The 25,928-nt window shown below is 53.2% G+C and overlaps 1 protein-coding gene across 2 annotated transcripts; it reads right to left on the bottom strand.

The window, feature by feature from the left end:
- Positions 1-600: 600 nt before the first annotated feature.
- BSDC1 (BSD domain containing 1) lies at positions 601-22,914 on the bottom strand. Of its 2 annotated transcripts, none has more exons than XM_075553582.1 (11): positions 22,875-22,914; positions 22,547-22,607; positions 18,870-18,986; positions 16,139-16,306; positions 13,650-13,704; positions 11,672-11,787; positions 11,323-11,391; positions 11,011-11,176; positions 9,065-9,538; positions 3,067-3,170; positions 601-1,773 (listed from the first exon to the last, which is right to left on the bottom strand). In XM_075553582.1, exons 1-11 carry the CDS (start codon positions 22,883-22,885, stop codon positions 1,741-1,743), a joined length of 1,374 nt encoding a protein of 457 aa, XP_075409697.1. In that variant the 5' UTR covers positions 22,886-22,914; the 3' UTR covers positions 601-1,740. The 2 variants fall into 2 exon arrangements, with proteins under 2 accessions (XP_075409697.1, XP_075409706.1); XM_075553591.1 differs by having other exon boundaries at positions 607-1,773; positions 11,098-11,176.
- Positions 22,915-25,928: the final 3,014 nt, after the last annotated feature.

The raw sequence follows: 25,928 nt of genomic DNA on the forward strand, positions 1-25,928 counted from the left end.
GGGCACACAGGGGGCAGAGAGGGGCAGCAGCACATTGGAACCACATGGTTGCACCTTCTTTCCGGAATAAAAGCAGAAGCGTTGGGAATGCAGAAGCGGCCTCTTGACTCCTTGTCCTAGGGAGAGGCTGGGGCCAGGGGCAGGGCCTCTCCTCATCCCAAAGCCCCAGAGGAGCCTGGGATTCAGACACAGCACTCCCTCGGGACCAGGCTGTCCCTACTACTCCCTGCACACGTCCTACACTTGGGGTGAGGACAGACCCTCGGACACCTGGGGCCGGCCGGCTGCGGATGCCCTTTAATGCATTTAACTGCAGCTCTGAAAAAGGCGCAGGAGGAAGTTCTTTTTTCTTTTAGAATTACAAAATGAACAGCTGTTAGACTCTCCCCCCACCCTTTTCTTTTCTTGGCTACAAAATACTCTGGGGAGATGCATTATAATTTAAAATATATAATATTGCACAAACAACCAAAAGGTTAATTAACTAAAGAACTCATTACAAAGAGAAAAACCCCACCCAGACAAAAAAAAAATTCTGCATTCTCTCCCCACTCCCTCCCCCTCCCCAAGGTTAGACATGGACTTGCCGGCCACTTGTAGGCGTCGCTGACCATAAACCCGCTAAATCATGGGCAACCATACCAGGTTATGTACATGACCCCCCACCCCCAGCGGCATCTTGAAGCACCAGGGGCTGTCTCCAGGATCCTGCTGGCGGCCGTCATTGCAGCCCCCCACCCCCCAGGGGAATGATCCTGGGGTGGAGGGGGACAGCTGCAGACTGGGACTGCCCTCCAGAAGGGGAGCTTTTGCAGACGCCTGAGGAGAGTCTCCAGAAGTCCCCCTCTACGTCTCCTTCAGGAGGCAGGGCTGGGCTTTGCCCACTGCTCGGTACCGCTGGTAGCTGGCTATGTCCTAAGCTACAGGAAGTTGAGGTGGGTAGCAAGCTGGCTGGACACTAAATCCCACCAGGCAATGCACAGCAGGGGCTCCAGTGCCCCTCCCTTCTTGGGGACAGGAGGGACTGCAAGGAGCACTGCTTGCAGGTGGCACAACTGGGCTAAGGACTTGGGTGCATCTGACGTGGAGCAGCCCTGGGTGAGACCGAAGGTCACCCCAGGCCCGAACTGGAGGACAGGCAAGAGGTGGGAAGTCAGGGTTTGGTCTTCCGATTTTGATCCACAAGGAACCTTTCCAGGTGTGGGCAGGCCGGGGCGGAGAAGTGATCCCCCAGAGCCATGTTTCCCTTACTCACTGGGAGGGGAACTCAAAGGTGCACACGCGCTCTTTTTTTATAGCCCAGGCCGGTGGCGTGGCCGCCTCGCCTGCTCACAGATGACCAGTGTGCCGTCTTGGCTGACTCCAGGGGACTGGTCCGTTAGTGTCCGTCGACGTGGGCAGAAGCTGTCTCGTGGGACTCTCCCACAGAAGTTTCCAATAACAGTGGGTGTTCAGCAGAGAAATGGAGGCTCTTCTGGTGAGAGGGGCAAGTCTTCACCCTGCTGGGTCACTCTATGATTGGCACAAGTCAGGGTTCTTGACTTGGATGTAGAAAGCCCCCTTCCCAGTTGGACAAAGGTCCCTGCTAGGTGACAAGGAGCCCACAGGGAGCAATCCAGAGCCCTGGGGTCAGAGGCCATTGGGGGGACATTCTCAGTCAGTGTCTTCCAGGGCCAGGCTGAGGCGAGCAAAGGAGGTGAGAGGCGCTGTGGGTGAGGGAACGGCTGGTGCTGGCTCCCCTCATTCCCAGTCCTCCCACTCCACATCTTCCAGCTGCAAAGGGGAGGAGATAATGGGGAGCACAGACAGATTTAGTTTTTTGAGTCAAACTCAAACCCATCTCCCCTTGCTGAGTGGAGCTGCCTCCATTTCCACCAGCCCGGAACCACCAGTCTGAAGGGCTGTGTGTGGGGAACAGAGGGCTGGCTCTACTGCCCTGACCCTTTCAGACCCAAGGGATGGGGCCGCCAACACCAAATGTGGCAAACAAGGAGAAGCAAGTCAGCCCAGCTCTTCAGGAGACATGTCTCCTGCTGGGTGGTTAGCGTCAGGGCCCTGGGAATCACTGTGAGCAGAAGCAAGGCTGGATCCAGGTTCACCGGGTCTTCAGTCCTCTGCCCTCAGCACCCTTCACCCCAGCTAGTCTCTGCCCTAGAGAAATTTCTCTCGATCCCTTTTCCCTCTTGGACTGCAGGCAGGTGATCCCTAGCACGCTGTGTTCTAGAGGTCTCTAAGGAGCATCGGATGCCGGGTTCCAGGAAGGGCTTCAAAGGCACATCTCAGCCAGACCCCATGGCTTGAAGGGTCCCTACAGGCCTTTGCTGCCCTAGGTATAATGAGGTCACAGGTGCAAAATACTCTTGGGGAGGCCACTACCTCACACCAGGCTTCTGTTTCTCAACTCGAGAACTGAGCCCCTCCCGGGGGCTGTTTTGTCCACTTCTTTAGAAATCACTTGGTGGTGCTGTGTGACCGTGGAAAGAACACAAAATTGAATCAGACTTCCGGGCTGGCCCCTCAGTCCTTGTCACTTACAAGTTGTGTGAGCTTTAGACTGTCCCAGTCTCATTCAAAACGACCTGGTCTTGATTCTAGTGGGTAATGAAGAATAAGACCAGAAATGACTTTTGTGGTGTTTTTGCCAACATCCACGTATGCTTGCCAGGATGCAGGTGCCAGGCCCAGCATATTTCTAAGCATTACTTCAATGCAGGTCTTATGCTTATCAATCGCCTATTTTGATGATACAAAGGTTTAGGCTAAGTGATGATTCCTAGATCACACTGATTTTTTCGTTTCCCAGGCCAGGAGTCTGCTTAGGCAGGTTTGGGGGCCTGCATCTCTGAGCAGTCCCTCAGGTGATTTCAATGCCCAGCTTTCAGGAGTTCACCCCTCTCCCACCCACCCACCCTGCAGCTGAGGGGAGGCAGCACCTGCTGACAACTGTGCTGGCTCCCAGTGAGAAACCCCACGTTCCTCCCTGAGGGGACAGTCAGGCTCGTGGGGACGGCTCTTGGACACTGGGACCACTGGCTGGCTTCCCTGTAGCTGACCAGGCCCACTTACCTCACCAGAGGCCTCCACTTTGGAAAGTGCCATCTGCACTTCTTCTTCGGTCATGTCCAAGTCAAATTCCTTCTCCCAGTCCTCACTGATGTCTGTGCTGGAGCCTGGAAGCACAATGCACAGCATGAGGGGGCGGGGCGGGAAGAGGAAGCTGCACAGGAGGGGAGGGGCTCTGAGAGAGCCTGACACGCCAGTCTTTTCTTCAAGTCGGCTTTTAGGCATGGGAAAAATTCTTAGGGGAAAATCCTGGATGCAAAGCTTTAGCTAGAAGGGTGTTCACTGTCGTGTTCTGATAGTGATGCAAATGTAGAAAACGGCCCCAAAGTCTAGTAACAGGGAATTCGAGAAACAAATAACTTGCTGCAAGCCAGGACTTGAGGGGGCAAGTAGCAAATGCCAAGTGTGTAGTCCCGCGGCAGGGCCTGATGCCTTTGGTTTGGTTTTCTTTTCATTATGGGGCTTTAAGAAGCTGGGTTCTAGAGCATTTACAGACATGGTACACGCCTCACACTACGAAGAACTCCATGTGAGGCGCCATCCAGCTGCTGTCTGACAGAAGGAAATACTGCTGGGTGCCGTGGCAGCCTCACAGCCGCTCTTAGGTTTAAACACACCAATGCAGCCACGCAAGCACTGAACAGGCTACTACAAAACAGAGAAGCAGAGGCCAGAGACTTCCTGGGAGCACAGCACCCGCCCACAAGAAATCTGCCACGAGCCTCCTTCCGTCTCCCTCCCTCACCTTCTCCCCACCAGAAACCTGCCACTCTCACACCACTCCAGGCGGTCCCTGCCAACCTTCAGGCCTCTGTCTGGCCTGAGATCCAACCAGCCCATTTTAAATTGCAAACCACTCCCCTCACTCTCCAGGAGTCCTTGGGCACTGTCGAAGTGTAGGTTGGACTGCATGTCGGAAGGTTGGCGGTTCAAAACCACCAGCACTTAGAGGAAGACAGTCGAGTTATCGGGGTCACAGAGTCGGGATTGGCTTGATGTCAGTGAGCTTTGGTTTGTTGTTTTGGGGGGTGCCCTCAATTCCCTTTACTCTGTTCTAGCTGTTGTTTCTCACCCTGTGTCGATCATTTCCTAACCTATCTAGAACGGGCCAAATTATGCTTATTTCACGATCAAGGCATAGAATGTAAGCTCTACACGGGACGGGAAGGAAACATATCTCAGCCTCTAGAGCCCACAGGTGACTCGCGGTAAATACTCACAGACCCTTTCTCTGAACCCGCGATGCTGCCCCTCAATGTCCTGTGGGCCAAATCCAGCTCGGCGCCTGTTTTCATAAGCTTCTGGAAGACAGCCGACTTCTTTACAAGTCACCTACAGCTGCTTTCTGATTAACAACAGAGCAGAGTGGAGCAACTCTACCATAGCCAACCAACGTGCGAGGAAAAGGAAGGCCCACAGGAGGCATCTTTAAACCGAGGGGAGTCCCTGGGTCTCCCAATGGGATGGCTCCTCACAAGTACCCAGTCCCTGGAGACCTAAGCCCCACTAAGCGCCTTCTCCACCTCTCTCTCTCAGCCTGACCAGCCAGGGTGGGCTCAGAAACCAGCTGACCTGGGTGGGACCCCGATTCCTTGAGAGCTATTGTGTGGTCTTGGGCCAATAAATATACAGAGCATCAGTCTATTTACAAAGTCACACTCATACCCGTGTGCACCGAGTCACCAGGAAGTTTCGAATGCAGACTTCTCTCCCCCCTCCCCTCCCAGCCCAGGCTTCTGCACTATCCACAGGAACCGGTGATTGCCCTGAGAGAGACAGCAGTGAGGACTCGAGGTATGACTGGAAAGTGCTTGTCACGTGTATGAAAATCCCAACCCAGCGGAACGGACAACAGCAAAGTGGGTGAAGGGAGACATTGGAGAGTGTAAGATATGACAAAATAATAATAAATTGCAAATTGTCAAGGGTTCATGAGGGAGTGGGGAGTGGGAAGGGAGGGGAAAATGAGGAGCTGATACCAAAGGCTCAAGCAGAAAGAAAATGATGGCAACAAATGCACAAATGTGCTTGACACAGTGGATGGATGTATGGATTGTGATAAGAGTTGTACAAAGTCCCAATAAAATGATTAAATAAACAAATAAAAATTTTTAAAAGGTGGGGGGAAATCCCAACCCAGCCACCAGTGAATGGACCATGACTCCCGGCAGGCCCACATGGGTCCATGCAGGAGATGCTCTGGAGGGTTTTCTGGACGGACTTTCCAGAAGGTGTGTGTGTGTGTGCATATGAAACTGACTTTTCCCCTTCTTGGTGACTGGTCGCAAACAGGGTGGTTTTGGTCTTATAAGTGGACCGGGGTGCGAGTCCAAGAGCACACACTAGATCAAGGAGTTAGGGTTCAGTTCAGGTCGGCTGGCCCCCGAGCCCACTCAAGCCCTGACCACGCGGGAAGAGAGAAATCCAGAGAAGCAGCCTGGGCTCAGAGCCTGGGTGCCCCGTTGGGAGCCATCCCATGGGGGGACCACGGAAGCACTCTGTGTAAAGATGCCTCGTTTATTTTTTAATGATTCTTGTTAGTTTGGGAGGCTTTCTTCAGAAGCACCTCTGGGTGGATTCTATCCTTTGACCTCTTGGTAGTAAACCAGGCAGGTTAACTGTTGGCACCACCCACAACTACCAAGTTGATTACAATTCATGGCATCCTTGTAGGATGGAAGGGAACTATTCCCAGGGCTTCTGAGATGATACATTTGTATGGGAGCAGACAGCCTCATCTTTCTCCCTTTGAGAGGCTAGTGGTCTTGAACCACTGACCTTGAGGTTAATAGCTTGGTGCTTAGCCCATGGCACCACCAAAGCCCCTTACATATAGACATATATAGCAAATAGCCAACTCACTGCAAAAAGTGGATTCCAACTCAGAGACCTTATAGGACAGAGTGCAGAACTGGTCTTTGGGTTTCTGAGGCTGTGACTCTTCATGGAGGACAAAGCGTCATCTTTCTTAGGCAGCCCAAGTGGCTAGTAGTTTTGAACTACTCACCTTACGACTAGCAGCCCAACTCACAGTGCGGCTTGTGACTGGAGAACCACAGTGACTCTCAAACAATGGTGCTGGCTTCTTTCTAGGTCTGAGTTCTGCTCATGGCCCCCCCGCCAGCAGAGCGCCTTCTCCGCTCTCACCCACTTGCGTGGCCCTCCTCATCCCGCTCCCTTCTTCCCCTCTCCCTCAGGCTGCCCTTCAGGGATGTGAAATTCCCTCTGCAGGTATCAGCGTTAGGGCAACTCTTCCAGGGGGAGGAGACACTTCCCAGGTGGCAGAGGCCAGGTGGACTATTTTTAGAAGGGGGTTCCCAGGTGGTTACTAATCTTGCAGGGTTGTCTCTCTCTCTCTCTCTCTCTCTCTCTCTCTCTCTCTCTCTCTCTCTCTCACACACACACACACACACACACACACACACAGCCTGTTTCATCCTGTGCAATTCTGTGTGCCAATTCTGATGCACAGTAAGCCTACACAGGGGTTTTGAGACTGTAAATCTTTTAAAGCCTCATCTCTCAGAGTGGCTGGTGGGTTTGAACTCCTAACATTGGGGTTACCAGTTCACTGCTTACCCCACAGCAAGACCAGGACTCCTTTGAGGGTGGTGAGGTGGGGGCTTAAGCCCAAGACTGTTCCTTCCAAATCACAGGCCAGTGCCAACCCCCCACCCCGTCCAATGTAACCCCTCACCAGTCCCTTGTCCTCCTCGAGGTGGAGCAGGGGACACTTGGGCCTATGTCTGTGAGGGTAGAGGCTCTGCACTGACAGGGAGTTCCCTGGGACCCAGGGGTGCAGAGGCTTGGCCTCCACATGACACTCTGGGAATGGCAGTCTCATAGCCTTCTAGCATGTGAGCTTAGGTGGAAAGGCACCATTCTGACTCCAAGCTCCATTCTGCTTCTTCAGATTTATCTTAACTTCATTTACTCTGCTCCCATAAAGCCCCTTACTTGACCTCATTGCCTCCGTGGGGGCTCGACCTGGAGTCCTCAGCCCCCTTTACACACCTGAGTGCGTCAGAGCAGCAGGGGAGATGAGCAGGCAGGACACACTGCCCCTCCTCCACCAACTCCACGCCAGGCACCCAGTCTCTAAGCACCACCCCAGGAGCCCAATTCCACACGGACCCGAATTCAGATCTTCCCCTATTCCCTCCTTGCCCAGCTCCTCTGGCCCTCTGGTCACTTCTGCCATGTGCTTCAGCTCGCTCTTCCTCCACGAGGCTCACCCGCACCTTACTCGCGGGTTAACCAATGCCCCCCCTGCTCTGTGCCTGCACCCAAACACCCGGCTGTGACTGCTGGACAGACTCACAACTGCCGACCAGAGTCCCTTCGAATCCATCACCATCACCATCACCTCAGTGGGTCCTGGATACTGGTCACTGGCAACGCTACGCCCACCCTTCTAAAGGACGACCTTCTACTTCCCTCAGGGTTTCCTGGGCGGGTAACCAAGCTCAGTGTCCCATCAGTGAGGAATGGCGCGCAGAACACCTACCTCACAGGGCTTTTGTGAGGCATTGTGACAGGCACCCAAAGTGGCAGCTGAGCAACAGTCCCAGCTGGAGCCGACTCTCTCCCAAAGCAGAGTGCTAAGCAGGTGTACCTCCGGCCCGAGCAACGAGAGCAGCAGCTCCCTCCAAGGCCCGGGAGCAAATAGAAGACAAGCCCCTTCCTGAAGAGCCCAGCTTGTGAGCACACAGGGTGTCACCTGAGCCTGTGGCCTGCCTCGTGCTTGGCTGCTTCGCGGCACCAAGTCCAACTTCCCGACCCCAGCACAAGATCTTGGGTCCTAGTTCAATCTTACTTCTAAGCCAGCTCCTCGCCCACCCTTCATGGGAGGAAGTACTGGGATGTGTACTTGGGGCACCCCCCTTCAATGTGCCCCAGGCCCTCTTGTGTCGGGACTTGGCAGCCCACCTGTCCCATCCTCCAGCTCTCTGACACAGCACCTGGCTCCTCGGCGAAACGCCGTCAGGCCCCCGGATTCCTTCTTTCTCTGAACCTCTCCAGCACCAAGCCAGCCCCTACGCTTCCTGCTTCATCACAAAGACTGAGCCTCTGCCCCTCCCCCCCTCAGTGTCTCATAAAGAGAAGGTAGGAGCCCCACAGATGACCTCACTGAGGCTGAGTCAGAAGGACTGCCCCGATTAGAAACTAGGAATGCCGCCATTCTCACTGGGGTATGGGGGCTCCCCCACTGGGCAAGCTCTGGGGCTGGGACAGGCAGAGAGAGGAGGAGGGTGAGGGCTGTCTAGCTGACAGTGCCCTCTGCAAGTCTATTGGGGACCTGGGCAGAAACCCCCCATCAGAGCGACGGAAGGATGCCAGGAGTTACGGGGTTCCTTTGTGCTGTACAGTCAAAGGGGCTCTGCTCTAAAACCACTGCTTGTGAGCAGAAACCCCCATGCTGATAGCTGAGCAGAGTCACAGCGCGCTCCCTGGCAGACCTAAGTCATGGGTGCTGGCTCAGGGCTGACTGGCTTGCTGATGGCTACTTACCTGGGGGAGCCGGCCTTTGACATCACTGATACCGGGCTAAGGGGGAGCTGCCCCCAAGGATCAAAAGTGGCACCATTGTGGGCACTCAGGGCCTTGACCTGCAGTCTGAGAGCGCAGGGTCTAACTCGGGGCTTGCCACTTGCTGGCTGGTGGGATTTGAGCAGGTGACGGTACATTTCAAGTCTCATTTTCTTCCACTGAGAAACGAGGATAGGAACTGACCTATGCAATACAATACAGTGGGCACAGGATTTGGCAGAAATCATTTTTCACGGCTTCTAAGATCCCATCCTGGATTTCACAGAGGAGGTGCAACTGAGGAGGAGGAACAACGCTTACACACAGCACAACCTCATCATGAGACTCACGCGTGAAGGGATGCTGTGGCTAGGCTCCTTACAAGGGTCAGGAGACAAGTGTGCTTGGAGGGTGACGGTTCATACTTGCCCTGCTCCCCCACGAGCCCCCTGGCTCGGGCCTACAGACATACCTTTCTTTCCGTTGTTGGAGGGGGTGGACTTGCCACTGTCCGAGTTCAGCTCAAACACCCGTAAGTCTGTGGGCACCTCCTCCCTCAGAGTCTCTACTCTGGCTGGAGGTCTGGGTTCTGGGCCACTGGGGCGGCCAGCAGGGGCTAGAGGTTTGGCGGGAGTTGGGGGTGGAGGGCCAGTCTCGCCCACATCCACAGCCGGGTTCTGTTCCTCCAGAGATGCCTCGAGCAGCTTTCGGGACAGGTCTTTGGGCAGCCCAGGGGCCTCCGGGGCAGGGGCAGCAATCTGGGTCACCACGGAGATGCTTTCGCTGCTTTCTGATGGAGTCACCTCTGTGGGCGTCTCAGTTGGGGTCACCGGGCTCTCTTCACAGGGGCTCTGGGGCCCAGCTCTCCCTTCAGGCAAGGTGGAAGCGTTGGTCACAGGGACTTTTGTCTCTCTGGGAGATGTGAGTGCAAAGCCGGCCAGCTCCTCTGTAAGGAGAGGAAGGGAGGGGAGGAGCCCTGAGACATTGATCCATGGCGTGCTCTGCAGACAGACCTCAGATCCCACCCAAGTTCACTCTGCTCCAGATTCATGAACTCTGGTTGGGTCTTCCCACCCACCCTCTTCCCTTACTTATCTTGGCTCTTCTGCAGACACTCTCTGAGTGCTACGTCCCTCCTACATGGGGGACTGGGGCTGGCAATGTCTGGTGGGCACACGGCTTCCAGCACTGCAGCCCAAGCTGAGTGTCAGATCAGAAAGCTAAGACTTGAAGGTGATATTATTTTGGGTTCTGGTTGAGCTCTGCCATATCCCAGGTGTGTGACCTTGGGCAAGTCATTTCACTGTTGTTGAACTTAACCTGCCTTTGTCTTGAAAGAGGGATGATGGAGTTGCGGAGAGGGCTGTGCCCTGGGTACAGCCTGGGCAGAGTGTAAGCATGCAGTTCATGTGTTAATGCTGTAGCATGCATGTGGCTGGTGCCCACACACATCTCTAAGCTGAGCTACCTGGCAGAGGATGCTCAGCAAACCTCCAGAGGCCAGTGGCTCCCAAACCTGGCCGGGCACCAACATTAGAGGGGAGCGTATTAAAAACTAAAGTTTGACGCCTGCAATGTAACAACCAAAAAGGACAAACACCCCATTTAAAAATTGAGCAGAAGATTGGAAGAGAAATGTCACTCACGAGGACAGAATGCCAACAAGCTCCTGAAAATATGCTCAAGGTCGTTAGTCGACGCCATAGTGCTTTCCCACCTCACCCCATCCATGCCCCAGGCTGGCTTCAATCTGAGAATCGGAAAACCAGTGGTGGTGGTGGGGTTGCCGGGGAACTGGACCGCTTAGCCACTGTTTGTGGCGTTGTAAAGGGCTAGTGTGGAAACAGGTGGAAGGTGCTTCTAAAGCAAGGCATCAAGTATCAGATGATCCAGCAATGCCAATTTTCCTAAGCCCTGAGAGCAGGAACACACGTCTCTGAACACGGGCATTCAGTACAGCACTCATCACCTAAGTCAGAAGGCGGACACCGCCCAGATTTTGTATCACACCTGTAATGGGCTGTGACTGAGGCAGAGCGAGAAACCACATCCTGACACACGCTACGGGATGGGCGAGCCCCACTAATGTCCTGTGGACAAAAAAGGACAAATGTTCTACTTCTATGACAGATCCCAAACTGACAGATGGAGACGGTTATTAGTGGTTACCAAGGGCAGGAGGGTCCACGGAAGGAGGAACCCTTGCCTAAGGTGCACCAGGTTCCTGCTCCGGGGGAGGAAGGGAGTCTGGATTGTCAATCGATTCTCAAATGACCAGGAGGTAGCCGAGTCTGTGGGCTGGCAGGGGACTCTGCTCTAATGACATGGGACTTCTGCACCTAAATCTGGAGCTCCACCAGCTGAGAAACATCTCTCTGGTTAGCTCAGCCTGTTCTCAGCAGACCCAAACCTACTCACTCCTCGCTCTGGAACCCCAAGTCTCTGCAGGTTTCCGAGGCTGGCCTGCCAGTTCCTCATGGCTCTTCACCTCTCCACACTGCTTACCTTCTTCCTCTTCCCAGCCAGGTTCTTCTGAGAGGCTCTGCTCTGCCCGCTGCTTCAGGGCATCCCTCCGGGCCTGCTCCTGAGTGTGGGGGAGCAGAAAGCCAGGAGCGTCAGATCCTGGTCCAGACACCAGAACTCTTGGGCACCTTGTGCCCCTTCCTCCCCTAACAAAATCCAGCTTCCCCCAGGGCTGAGTGGAGCCCCTCCCAGGCTAGGCCAGCATACCTGCTCTAGTTGATGGACTTTATAGAAATAGCGATGCCAGAATTCCGAATGGGAAACCGCTGCGGGGACCTGGTGGGTAGAGAGTGGGAAGGAGACTCTGGGAGTGGTGGTGGTGGGGGGGGGGGCAGCTCCCAGATGCTCTCAGAGGGTGGCCACTCCTCCCATGGGACCACCTTCCTGGTTCCACTTGCCCAAGGAGGGGAAAAGCGCTCCCATCTGATGTGCTACCCTTCCATGCCTCATCCGTCCTCTGACTTGCTCTCGGGGGTCAGGCAACCCCACACTGACTCTGCACATGTCCCTCCCGCCTGCCTGGAGCTGGCTGAGGATCTGTTGGCTGGGCCCTCACCATCTTGGTGTAGAGGGCCCGGATGGAGGGGCTGTCTACAAGGAGCTCTGAGATCTGTCCCTTCTTCTCCTCCAAGCAGAACTGGGAAAGCCAGGCGTCAAACAGTTCCGGAGGCCCTGCAGAGGGACACACACCGGTCAGTGCCCTGGGGCTGGGGAAAGAACACTGGGCTTAACAGAACCAACCCCAACCTGGGGCCGGACAACGAGGGGTGCTGAAGGGTTTCCCAAAGCCAGCTGGCTGACTGGGCCTCCCGGAGCTCAGGGTGGGACACCTCAGCGATATGCAGGGGTCTGCAGCCTCACTTTCTCATGCCCCTGCTCCTTAGCCACCTGCACTTGGCTCCTGAAGCTCCCCCTTTCTGGAGCTGTTCTCAGTCATCAGCAACCCCCCTCTGTCTCTCCTGTGCCCTTACTGCAGGTTCCCAGCGGGGGGTCCACTGCCTTCCTCTTGAAGCCCCCTCCCCGCTGGCTCCTCCCTCTTGATGGTTTGCCTCTTGCTTCTCTGGGTGTGCTTTCTGGGTCTCCACGGGCTCCTCTTTTCCCGTTATCTTTCATTCTCTATGAGGGGACTTCCAAAAGTTAGTAGGAAAATGACAGGACCTTTTCATTCCATTTTCCCATGGCCTTTTGGAAGTCCCTATTTTCTCCCCAGGTAGCTTCCACTAAGCCATGAGCTTCAACCTCTTTTCCTCCTGGCAGCCCAACAACTCCTCAGTCTCTCTGCACCCCACTCTTTTGGGCTTCAGATCCAGGGATCACGGTTCCCCTGGACACTTCCACCTGCAGAGGTACTCGTTCTATCTCTGTGGATTCCAGCACCTCAAAACCCCAAATCATGCTGAGTGGATGCGACCCTCAGCGTCTCCTCTTAATAGGCTCGCCCACTTTCCTCATTACCCATCTGCTCTTCCTTAGCCTTCCCTCCTCCGATGAGCGAGTCCTGCCACAGCCCCTGGTCACAGGTCTCCTGTCTCCTCTCCTCTATTGACTCAACACAAATACTGTCCAAGAGCTCTTCGTCCAACATCCTCTGATTGCCTCGGGCCTCCAAACCTTTCCAAGCTGCGCTCTGGGAGGGCTTTGTAAAAGTTAGATTCTGCAGACACTTCAAAGCATCAAAGAATTGAAACACCAAACTCACTACTATCAAGACCTGGAGGACAGAAGAGAAAGGTCCCTGTGGGTTTCCGTGGCTGTGATTCTTTAGGGGAGTAGGAATCTCATCTTTCTCCTGAGCAGCAGCTGGTGACTTTGAACTGCCGACATTGGGCTTGGCAGTCCAACTCCTAACCCACTCTGCCACCAGGGCTCCTTAAGCATTCCAGTATTGCATACAGAATGATGTGGGCAGCATTCTAGAAGGTGCTTGGCATGTTCAGCAGATTTTTCAGACCTTGACTCACTACCTGGAGCCTGCGGTGACAACATCCAAAAGGCTTAATCTGACAGGCTAGTCCCTGGCAATCGTCCCTTGGGCCTCTTGTTTTATACCCTCCTCCAGTCTCACACCAGTGTTCCCAGTTCTTTGTGCACCTGCAGGGACAAGGCTCCTGGGCTTTGATGTCCCTCCCCCACACCACTGTCTAGCTGAATGGGATTTCCTGGTGGCCTTCGACTTGTCAGGTGCCATTCTCCCTTCCATCGGCGTCCAGTCTACTCTGTACAATCTCTGCCTTATCCACCGTTTCTCTTTCCCTCTTTTCAGTGAGCTTAAGGGCTGAACAGGGTTTGAAGGTCTGACCAAAGTATTCTGTCTAGCTTCCAGTATGGGGCTGACGGGAGGGCAGGCAGGCAGGCAGCAGGGCTGGAGGAATGGGATGAGTGGGGAGAGGACAAAAGACATTGCAGCAGAGGATAAAGATGCCAAGATTCAGGGGGTGCCGGGGGCAGGCGGCCACCCTACCATCCTGGGCCCTGCAGACCAGCCCCTGGGGTGTACGAGCCTGCATGCCCGCCCCTCGCCCCTGCCCCCTCACCATCTGGTTCATTGCAGTAGGTTGCTGGGTCTGATTGCAGGCTATAGAGGCGAGCCTAGAAGAGAGGAAGAGAGCATAAATGCGGGGGCAGTGGCATCGAAAGCACCCCTTTGCCAGGGTACCCAATCAACAACAACCTGGTTTCTCTCATAAGCAGGTCACTACTCGGTTGCCACACCCACGGAGCGCCTGTCAATTGACACTGTGGCTTAACGGGGCCGGTCCTCATGCAGTGCTCCAGCTTTGGGGATTAGTGTATGTGGGCAAAGCAACAATAGTTAGGGATGCTCTTGCATCCTGGGAAATTTGAAAGTGTGAGTAAAAAATCTCTTAATAAAGTCCAGCTGTAGGGCCCAAGTTTTAAATACTGCAATGTCCCCATTTAGAACCATGAGACATTTCTTAAGTTCAAAGCCAGCTGGCCAAGGGAACTGTGAGCTGTGTTTCCACTGGTGCCACAGGGTGGCTGCTTCTCGGCCTTTGCAAAGCTGCCCTGGCTGACGCGGCACTGTTGGGAGCGCTCAGAACCCGTTCACTGGGAACGGACACAATCCCACTCAGGGTTCGCTAAGTGCTGGTGCTCCTGCTAGTGCTGAGAAGCAGGTCTGGAAACTCAGTACAGTTGGAATAGAAAGTCAGCGAGAGAAAAAAGAGACAAGGAAGGCCCAACTATCCATGTCTCCAAGCCACCAAAAAACCATGCAGCAGAGGTGCACCAGACTGCACGTTGACGTGTGTACACGCCGGCTCACGCCGATTTCTACTGGAAACTAGTCTTAAACAACCCAACTGTGGAGGGCATCTCCCAGATGCCCCGCCCCCTGCATTCTCTACAATGGGGGGGGGGGGACGAAAAGGAATCCAAAGACACAGCCCTCGGACGTGACTGGGAAATGCTGCTGACGTCTTAAAAAAAAAAGATGTTAACTATTTGCTATAAAGCTTCTTTAAAACAAACAAACAAACAAAAAAAGCTTCTTTAAAAAACATTGTTACAAAACTGTATGTGTACAATGCCTTAGGGGGAAAAAGACTCAAATCTTGTCTTTGCGTATTTTAGGGCACAAAAGGAAATGACATGAAGTCAGTGGTTCTTTGTGTTTAGAAAGAGCCACCTTCTCCTTGTTGCTCAGTATTCTTGACCTGATTACTGGATACACTCGTGGATAAGCGAAGCTCTACAGCACATTTTTCAATGCAGTTTTGGTGGTAAAATTCGGTGCCACGGCTGGTATTCGGGTCAGCTACACTCGAGTACATACAGACGGTATGTGTGGGTAAAGAAAAAACCACAGAACTATACAAAACTACCCAAACACGATGTTATTGTTTTGCAACACAACCCACCCCCCCACCTGGTTCGAGTCACTTCAGGGCTTCCCTCTTCCTACCCTTCCCCATGAATTCTGCACCCCACAGTTTATACCACACCAGTCCAACAGGGACTCGCATCATGTGCCTTTAAAATGTTCTTTGAGTTCGGGGAACAGGAATTCTAGAGACAAAAGCAGAGTTGTGGGGTGGATGGGCTTGGGCAGGTGTGTCAAATGGTGGCCCTCAGGCCGCATGCAGTCCCCCAGGTAATTTTTTGTGGCCCAAGATGCTCTGAGATAAAATGTAAACGAGGGAATTGTGTGTATGGTTTTTCCTCGATCTCCCCTAAGCTCTATTTTCTTAGTAACAGTTTTTCTATTTTCATTTTATTTCAGCGCATCGCGGGCCACAGAAAATTACCTTGGGGGCACCAGTGTGACACCCCTGGGTTGGGGCTTTCTAACAAAATCCTTGCAGGCCAGAAGAATGAGTAGACGCCTGGTCGAGATGGAAACCACTCCTCATTACACGGTTACCGGTCTTTTTTCATCGGTGCAGTTTCCAGTTTGCTGAAAATATTTTCTAGGAGGCCCTTGCCTGTGATTGCTGTCTGTCTAGAAAATGTGTCAAGATTACCCTTTGGGACTCCCTCAAAACAGTCACCGTAACCTCTGAACTGACCCCTCTGCCTTGACCTCCTCTTAGGGACTTCCCAACCTTTGTTAATAATCGATCCATCTAAAAACTCTTAGACGGGCAGATTCTTGTAAACTGGTTACAAGCCTTCAACGATTTGAGGGCTTTTTGTTGTTAAAAAAAGATTGATATAAACTTTGACTTAAAAAATCCTTATTTTCCATGACACAAAATAACACAAAGGGCCTTAAGATGTTCGTGGAGAAATGGAGTTGAAAGTCGGTGGGTTTTTCACGCACGTTGGGCAGCCTCCCTGCTGCTTTCTTCGGGGGAAGGCACCCTAACGAGGTCAAGACAAGGACATCGCTGAGAGACTGGTCTGCAGACGTGTCGACACACGTGCTGTTGGGAACGCCCCTGCGTGTCTGAATGGGACCCTCGCTGCAGTCCGTTCGTGCCTGCCTCTGCACATGCATGTGGAGCCGGACACCTACTGCGGCTTTTGTGAGCACAGGTAGAAGGGGCGCCCCAGTGAGTACCTTGTTGCCATCGTAGGGCTCAGCTGTGCCAGCAGGTGTGCCCATCAGGGTGATGACGTCACACTCAATGGTTCTGTCTGGCGAGGGGGCAAAGGTGTCTGAGATCACACCCAGGAAGTCCGACAAGCCCTTTTTCATTTTCTCCGTTGCTCCCGAGGAGCCTTCACTCTGTAGAGAGAAGTCAGCAGAGGAAGCCCGTGCCGTGTCGGGGTGTGGGGGGGGAAGAGGACAGGAGTCTAGGCCTGCAGGGTATAGCAGAGAGCCCTGGCTGGCTATTTCATTGCAATTTCAAGGCCAATCAAGCTGATCAAAAGTGTCAGGCCACAGCTGTTGCAGTCAGGAAGAGGGTTTCGGGGTAGAATGGTGCAAAAGGTACCAGCTTTGGAATCGGACCTAGATTTGAAGCCCAGCTCTACCAATTCTTAGTTCGAGACCTTTCTCCCTCTCTGAGTTTGTTTTCTTACTAATAACATTAGGATAAACACACATCCCTCACATGGTTACCATGAAGATGAGCAACCCTGGGAGCAGACTGGGGCCAACATAGGGATCTCCTAGAAGGGGCAAGCGGGAGACAGAGCTTGACCAGCCAGCTCCGAGGGCCCTGAGGCCCATGGTCTCAGGAGTCGTCGAGGCCAACAAGGTCCTCCATTCTAGTCTGAGCGTCCGTGCAGGGTCTAACAGCTCGTGAGGGGCCGTCAAGGAAGCAACTTCTTCCCCCTGCAGCGAAGGTGAGCCAAGAGCAAAGACTCACGTGAGGCCTCAGTCTAAAGGGCTAAAGGCTACATGAACCACAGCCCCGTCCGAGACCAGAACTAGAGATGCCTGCCTTCCACTACCGACCACTCTGACCACGAGCACAGTAGAAGGTTCCAGGTTGAATGGATAAAAGAAAAAGAAAAGCGAAACCTGACTTATAGGTGTGAAAGAGACCAGAGGACAGTTGAGCGAGACCGGGCCCCGAGACTACCTTCTCCTTTGAAACTGAAGACCCTCAGGAGGCCCCTTTCAGCCAAATGGGAAACAAGCACAACGTGAAGAACACGCTCCTCAGAACGGTCAACCACTCAAGACCAAGAGGGTAACATTTGCCCCAAACCAAAGAGGGGCACAGGGGAGGGCCAACAGAAACCGAGAGCCCTGGGAGGAACCGGGGAGAGCACGGCCACGGCGAGGAGGACTGCAATCAACCTCTGGGAACGGTTTGTGTATGAACTCTTGATGGGGAAAACAAATGTGTACGAAAACTTCCACCTAAGGCGCACGAAACGTTTAAACAAATATGTCTGTAAGCACAGCACATAGCTCGCTTTTCACCAAACAGAACAAATCAAAAATGAAATGTTAAATTAAAAAAAGAATGTCCCTGAGCAGGGATGGGTGCTGAGAGAGCAGCTCAGGCTAGCCCGGCAGACCCACATGGCCACAGGCGGTGAACCGGAAGCCCACCACAGTGCCCGGCACCTGGGGACCTGAAAGCAGAATTTGCTGGGAGAAGGAATGAATGAATGAATGAATGAATGAATGATGAACACATGCATGAATGAAAGCCATGCCCCTTATTAACAGTGGTTACATCCTCAATGTGGACTTGTAGCTGTCTCTAGGGTTTGCTTGTATTTTAATCTGTATGAAGTTACATACAGTAAATAACTGCTGACAAGCATATGCGAACACAAGTGGGAATGGCAGTTAAGACCTCATATCTCACGAGGTGCCAAGGGACCAGGTTTAAGGCATTATGCAAAAAAAAAAACACGACATTTAAGTGTGTGTATGTATGTGTATATATGTGTATATGTATATATGTATGTGTATATATGTATATATATACCATATTAAATGAAGGGGGAAGTGCAGAGTGGAGACCCAAGGCCCAAGTGTCGGCCAATGGAGATCCCCTCATAGAGGGGTTTAGGAGAGGAGATGGGTCAGTCAGGGTGCGAGGTAGTACCGATGAAGAACACAGCTTTCCCCCAGATCCTGGATGCTTCCTCCCCCCAACTACCATGATCCGAATTCTACCTTGCAGGCCTGGATGTACAGGGAATCCAGGGTGGATGATACCTTCAGGACCAAGGGTATGAGGGGCAATGCTGGGAGAGTGGAGGGTGAGAGGGTTGGAAAGGGGGAACTGATTACAAGGATCCACATGTGACCTCTTCCCTGGGAGAGGGACAGCAGAGAAGGGGGGAAGGGAGACTCCGGATAGGGCAAGATATGACAAAATAACGAGGTATAAATTACCAAGGGCACATGAGGGAGGGGGGAAGGGGAGGGAGGGGGAAAAAAAAAAGAGGACCTGATGCAAGGGGCTTAAGTGGAGAGCAAATGCCTTGAGAATGATTGGGGCAGGGAATGTATGGATGTGCTTTATACAATTGATGTATGTATATGTATGGATGGTGATAAGAGTTGTATGAGTCCCTAATAAAAATGTAAAAAAAGAAAAGAGGAGAAAAAAATGATTAGGGCAAAGACTGTACAGATGTGCTTTATACAATTGATGTATGTATATGTATGAACTGTGAAAAGAATTGTATCAGCCCCAATAAATTGTTAAAATACATAAATAAATAAATTAAAAAAAAAAAGACCTCATATCTGCAGCTTGTCCAACGCACCTCTTTCAAAACGGACAGCACGGGGGAAAAAGAACCACAAGCTGTGGGAAGGAGCCCTGCCGGGGTGAGGCTGGGGGACAGCCCTCGGAGGGGTGGTTGGTACTCACAACCAGCTTCTCCTTGACCACGCTGGCCGTGGCTGCGATGGTGCAGGCTGTGTCATGTTGCACCACCTGGGAGAACTCGGTCAGGTCCCGCTTCATGAACTCCAGGGCTTCGGAGGACTATGGAAAGGCAGAGAGGGAAGTTGGAGCCAGCTGGCCACAGCCGCCCTGGTTCCTGCTCTCCATGCCCTCGGAGTACCAGGTGGATGTGGGGAGCCTGGGCTCAGATACAATGCTCATCTGTCCCAGTTCTGAGACCTGGGATTACCTGACAGCAAAGGGGGAGGGGGAAGCTCCTGCGTTGGCACAGGATCTGAGCCTCAAGCCGGGCCACTTCCAGAGAGCTGCATGGCCACTGGCAAGTCACAGTTAGCCCGGGGCTTCTATCATGAGGGAGGTGAGCTAAATCTTGAGTCTCAGGAGTGATCGGGGAGGGGGCACACCTAGTCTGAAACAGACCTTGGTTCACTGCTTTGGTTTGCTGAACATCAAAGTCTTTATTTCCAAGTAATATGACGATAAGGCCTGTGACTTTCACATTCAACACAGGGGGTGCGAGCAAAGTGCTGGACCTGATTCTCTTTACGGCCTTCTCATTCCTGCTTGCCTGGCTCTGTCCCTAGAAAGCACCACTGGCCAGAGCCGACAGCTGCTCCTATCGAACCAATCTGCTTCCTAGCCTGCACTCCCACTCAGCTCAGGGCCCAGCCCACAGCCCCTCAGTGCTGGTCAGTCACAGCCTGTCATTTCACAGTCCACTCCAGGATGCCTTCCTGGGTCACCTCTGCACTCACCCCTTCAGGCCCTCTCAGTTCACCTGGGGGCAATCCACCTTAAGTTTTAAAACACATGTTTTGAGTAAGTGTCCCAGTTCTCTCTTCTTCTGGGCGGGGCTTGCTTGTCACCAGCCAGTGGGGTCGGTGAGGGGGTGTTACTGCCTGGGACAGCCTCATCTCTCAGCCGAGCCTCTCTACGGAGTGGGACTCAAGCCTCCCCGCCAGACTTAAAAACCAAACCCACAGACTTTGAATCAATCCCAACTTCTAGTAGCCCTACAGGACAGAGTTGATCTGCCCCATTGCATTTCCAAGGTTGTAATCTTTATGGGAGCACACTGCTACATCTTTCTTCCAGCTGGTGGGTCCGGACCACGATCCTTTCAATGAGCAGCTGAGCACGTAACCACTGTGCCACTGGGACTCCTCGCCATCTGACTTGGGGCTCCTTAATTGGAGACGGGGGACCATTTCTTAGTTGAACTCTCCATCCACACTGCCACCCCCATGGTGCAAAACCCCTTGCTCCTGGAAGGCCGACTCCTGCTACACCTGCTTCATCCTGCTACTGACAGTCAGAGGAACTCTGTGGAAGTCAGAGCAGAAGGTGGGTTTATCTAGGACAGCTGTCCAGGAGGAGCTGTCCTCAAACATGAAGCTCTGGGGATGGGGTCGTGGGCACGGAAGTGTGGAGTGAGCAGAGTGCTTGGCTGGAGACAAGATCACCCCGTTTTAGGGGCAGGCAGAAGAAAGAGCTCCTGAAGCACCGGGGAGGAATGATCCGAGAAGCATGTGGAGAATGGACAGTCCTGTCACGAAATCCGAGAAGGCAGTAGAGTGTCAAGAAAGAGGGAGTAGTCACCAGTGTCAAGTGCAGCAAGCAGGCCCAGGAAGATAAGGCTGAAAACGACCCACTGGCTCGGGCAAGTCGTATGTGCGGTCCAGTGTGGACACAGATAAGCATGTTTGTCAGGGGTGGCCAGGGTGTTCAGACAGATCATGCTTGTTGACTTCAACTTCTAAAAAACAGGGGTGAGGTTTGTCTCTTGAAAGTGAGACGGGGAGAGGCCAGTTTTGGGGGAGTTTCTGCTAGTAAGGGGAGAAGTCACTTTGCAACTCAAAAGGCCTGTTGGTGGGTGTAATACTCAGGCCAGGCTGAGACTGGGAATCTGGTGGGACTGACAGGCAATGTGACTTGTTACACACACACACTCGCCACCCCAGTGGGAAAAGGTAAAGGGCCGAGGAAGGCAGTTACCGCGCAATCTCAGAGTTGCAGTCTTGGGGAAATTTGTGCTAAGTAAGGGGTTCAAGGGAGCTGACAGTGCTGAGAAGCAAAGTCACTCAGGAGGGTCCAGCATGGAAGGTGAAGGAAGCAAGGGCAGGGGAGCTCCAAAAGACCCAGAACAAAATGGAAGTAACAGGGGCCTGGCAGTGTTACGGAGCTTCCGATCACTGTCAGAACCAAGAAGAGCAGAGCCTGCTTACATTACACTCGACCTGCCCTGAGCGCTTTCCCCGCTTTATCATCTAATCCTTACAGCAATTTCGCCAGGGAGGTATTATTAGCATTCTCATTTTACCAAAAGGGAATTGGGGCATAAGGAAGTTACAATAACTTGCCCAAGTTCATTTAAAAGTAGCTAAAAGAAAAAAACTAAGAGCTTTTCTTTCCAAGTGAGCAATCGCCAAAGGCAGAACCCCTCCCCCTTCCTGGTTTCGAACTAGGTGGCCCCTGGGGGACAAGGATAAAAGGAAGACCACTATTTATTCTCCAGGGGTTCTGGGAGGGCCAACCTTTGAGGATCCCAACGGGCGCCTTCATTCAACATGTGAATAAATCTCACTCTCCTTCCAAGACACACCCACGGGGAAGCAAGCTTCTCTGGATCATCTTCTATTAAACCCCAGGGTGAAGCCTCTCTACATCCTCTTCAACAACATAAAGCAGCTCAAGCTCTCTAATTTGTTAGACTGTGGCTAAGAGGTGGGTCCAGAAGGACTCAGGCTGGAGGAGGAATACTCTGAGCAGAGACCTAATTTTCCCTGAGGCCATGAGCCTCCTGGAGTCTCTACTCTGAAGCAGGAATAGGTCCAGTTGCTTGACGTAAATAATTAACTTTTCCCACAATTCAGAGGGGTTGGTTCTGACAAACCTAAGGGGGATTACACAGGAACAATGGCAACTATTCAAGGTACACGCCCCCCCAGTTCCCCCCAACCCCGCCCCCATTAACTGGACACCCATCTCCTCTCTCAGCTCCTCGGCAAATCCTGCACCATGACAGCTCTCATTAGGCACCACAGTCTGCGTCCTTGCCCTCAGTGAGGTTCCCCCCCCACTCACCCTCCCATGGAGGCCTTCCTTGGTGTGCTCCTGACTGACTGCCTTGTCTTGAAGTGATGCTTCGCTACTTTCAAGCTTGCCACAGCTGTAATTAAATCGCTATTTGCTTGACTATTCGGTCAATAGCTGAGACATCTTCCTAGTAGGCGGTGGGCTTTTTAAGGGCTGCATGTGTTCGGTTAACATCTGTCTCCTCAGGAACTGTCGGGTATATAAGCCACATTCGAACGACTAAAGGAGGTTTTGTTGTTAGTCCTTTTTCCTTAGGGCCTAGCTCAAATACGCTCTCTTCCAAGAAGCATTTCTGAGCGTCTCCACTCAGAGTGAATTCCTCTTGGCTATGGGCTCCTGTCCTCTGAGCGATCAGAGCTCCTTTCAGACCACTGGTATCCCGCTGGTCTTCTGGGGGCGGGGTGTCCGAGCACCCGCGGGGGGCTCAGGTCTGCCGCAGCCGGAGGCCCGGCGCCCGCCTGCACAGGTCGCCCCGGGCCGGGGAGCAGGTTGCAAGGAGGCAGCGCGGGGCCCGGGCCGAGGCCGAGGGCGCCGGCCTGGCTTACCTTCTCTTTGACTGCCTGGTAGCTCTGCTGCAGCCAGCTCCGCCACCAACCCACGTCCTCCCTGTGGATGACAGACACATCGGGTGGCCCTCGGGGCGAGCCCTGCTCGCCCAAGGACTGGGCCTCAGTTTCCCCCCCCTGCGACGTCGCCCGGGAGCAGAGGCTCCGCAGACCGCTCCCCCGCCCTCTCGCACTGCGACTCCACTCGTCGCCGTCGGCCCCCGTCCACGCCGGGATGTCTTCCTGTCCCCCACAGCACCCCTAGCCCCGCACCCCAACCCTGAGAGAGTTCAGGCCCCAACGCTCGAGAGCGGGGTGACGGGCTCACCCTTCCGCCATCTTGCCGGCCTGACATCACCACTATTTACCGACCTTTGACTTCCGGCACGGCCCCGCCCCCCAAAGTCCCGCCTCCTAACGTTCTGTCCAATCCTCGCCAAGAAACCGCCCACATACCAGCCCCGCCTCCTAACGTTCAGTCCAATCCCCGCCAAGGCACCGCCCACAGCCCCGCCCCGCCTCGCGCCAAGACCCCGTCTCCCTGAGGTCACTCTCGGGCCGGTCCCTAATTCGCCCCTAAACTGCTCCCTTAACGCTCAGTCCAATCCGCGTTCAGGCCCGGCCTTAAGCCCCACCTCCGAGCGTTGGCCCGAGGCCCCCTCCCCCCTCGGTTGACGTCCCATACGGTAGCCTTCATGGGACAAGTTTGGCCAGCCCGCTGGCCGGCGGAGAAACGGGAGTAGAGCGGGGGTAAGGAATGAGGGCGCTCGATTGGAACTTCGCTCAGCGCCCCCCCCCCCCGTTTGTGAAATCGCTAGTGGCACTTTGGGCTCCTTCCGCTGCGGGGCTCTGGCAGGGTCTGGAGGTGGGGTGGAGAACGGTTTAGAGGTGCCTTGGCTGCAGTCTAGACGAGGCACCCAGAAACTGGGGAGAGAGACACACGTTCAGTCGTCTCCATCCTGGGTGTGGTGTGGAGAAATCTGGGAGACCGCCTGGAGGGGGCGATTCAGTTGGATTGAGTTTGAAAGGCAGACAGAGATGGGGAGCACACGCTTCCCCTGCCTGCTCTTCGAATGCACTGCAAGGACACACTTGGCCAAAGCCCACCCTCCACTGGGCACTGGGTCCAGTCCTCTCTCCTGCTTAAGGTCGTCGCTCTAGAAATTCTCTACCCTTGCCTGCCCCTGTCATCCTACAAGCTGCTCGCCCCCCACAACACACCATGTTTAAAACAAAACTCTCGAACTCACGTTCCCCTGTTCTCCTTTACAACAGCAGTACTTTAAAGAGTTTCTATTTCTGATTTCTCCCACTAACTTCTGAACTCTTTTCGATCATGTTTCTGCATTTCCCTCAATGCGCTGGAATAACACATGAAAGTATTATACCGTGCCAAGAGCCATGGCCAAGTTTCAGTCCTCATTTGGCCACCAGCATCTTACTGCAGCGTTGGCCATTTCCTCCTTCTTGACACACTTTCTTCCTTTGTGCTCCAGGACACCAGGCCCTCCTGGCTTTCCGTCTCCCTCCTGGCAGCTCTTCTCAGTGTTCCTTGCTGTTTTCTCATCCCCCCCACATGCCAGAATGTCCTAGTGTGCAGCATTAGGCCACCTTTTTTTCTGTTTATAGTCACGCGCCAGATGATGTCAAGCCCCGTGGTTTTTATGTGTCCACCCTAGGCTGGCGACTCCCAAATACTCTCTCGCCCTCACACATCTGATACAAACACCAAATTGACCATCTCCTTTTGGATCTAGGTTGTTGTTGTTAGATACTGTTGAGTTGGTTCTGACTCATTGGGACTTTATGTACAATGGACTCTGTACCATCAGGTCCTGCACTATCCTCAGAATTGTCAGGCTTGAGTCTGTTGTAACCACTGGGTCATCCCATCTCCTTGAGGATCTTACTCATTTTTGCTGACCATCTACTTGACCAAGCATGTACTTTTTCAGGGACTGGTCGCTCGTGATAACATGTCCAAAGAACTTGAGGCAAAGTTTTGCCATCCTGGTATCTGAGAAGCATTCTGGCTGTATTTCTTCTGAGACTGATTTGTTTGCTCTTCTGGCAGTTTATAGTACTTTCAGTATTCATCTAGATTTACACTAGGCATATTACACTTAACATGCTTCCAAGCACTTGTTGCATCTACCTCAACTTCTCACAAATGTCTCCCTTCTGTGAAGGTTAACCTAGGACTTCCAGTTGCTGGAGCCGAAAACTGCTCACCAACTCACACCAGCCCTATGGTTTCTGAGGCTATAAACCTTTGTGGGAGCAGACAGCTTCCTCTTTCTCCCAAGGAGCAGCTGGTGAGTCTAAATTGATGACTTTGTAGTTTGTAGCCCAAATTGTAGTTCACTCTGTCACCAGCGCTCCTCTAAAAGCCAAGGTCATTCACTCACTGCCACCAAGAGCAAGTGTAAGGAGAGGGAGGGCAGGGCAGGACTAATTTGCAGTCCTCTGAGGGGGCTTAAAATGCACAGGAGAATGCAATGAGGTTATCAAGGTCACCAGCACCCAGATTCTTGAGAGCTCTGAGGCAGGACGGAACCTGTGAATCTCATACATGGACAGGGAAGAGTCCTAACAGGTTTTTGAATGAGGAAATGATCTGTGCTGTGAAAGGCACGTGACTGAGGGGCCACAGGCCACCACTCCCTCCTCCGTCTAACAGTGCTATCTATCCCACATGTAAGCATTTACCCCTGTGCTTTAGCTGAGCTTCCCAGTAGCTCTAGAGATAGGAACTATTTCAAATCTTCATTTATCGATAAAGAAGAGGAGATTCAGAGAGATAAAGTGGTTTTTTCCAGGGCCACTAGAGGAAGAGATGGTAGGTCTCTGATTTAAACCCAAGATTGTCTTGTAAAATCAAGTTTCTTCATGCCTGGCCCATGAGGTTTTCACTTCTTTTAGCCTTACATTCTATGTAAGCAATAAGTTGCAGGCAGGCAGAGACAGGTCTCTTCTTTATATTTGTCACGCTCCCACCCGCCTAGACCTAGCACAGTCCTTGCCCAGGGGTCCTCAGTAGGAGCCTTTACTCACAGCCTGAGGCTCAGATCTCTTGGGTCTTCCTTGCCCCCACACCTATCTCCTGTCTGGACTTTGGGAGTCACCCAGATCTGGATTCCAGTCCCAGCTCATCCACTTCCCAGCAATGTGGTCGTGGGCATGCTCACTTCCCCAGGATTAGCTAAGGAGCCCAGGTGGCATAGCGGTTACCCACTGGGCTGCGTTCCACATGGTTGGCAGTTCGAAACCACCAGCTGCTCCTTGGGAGAAAGCCAGGGCTTTCTACTTCTGTAAACAGTTGCAGTCTTGGAAGCCCATAGGGGGCCGCTATGAGTCAGCATCGACTCCATGGCAGTGAGTA

This window comes from Tenrec ecaudatus, chromosome 1, assembly GCF_050624435.1.
Source record: "Tenrec ecaudatus isolate mTenEca1 chromosome 1, mTenEca1.hap1, whole genome shotgun sequence".
Classification (NCBI taxonomy): domain Eukaryota; kingdom Metazoa; phylum Chordata; class Mammalia; order Afrosoricida; family Tenrecidae; genus Tenrec; species Tenrec ecaudatus.

Excerpts from the sequence above, each read along its gene's own strand:
- BSDC1 (XM_075553582.1), bottom strand. Across the intron at positions 11,788-13,649 it reads CTACTGCAATGAACCAGATG|GGCCTCCGGAACTGTTTGAC; the intron begins GTGAGGGGGCAG and ends GTCCCTCTGCAG. Across the intron at positions 3,171-9,064 it reads CTCCAACAACGGAAAGAAAG|GCTCCAGCACAGACATCAGT; the intron begins GTATGTCTGTAG and ends TTGTGCTTCCAG.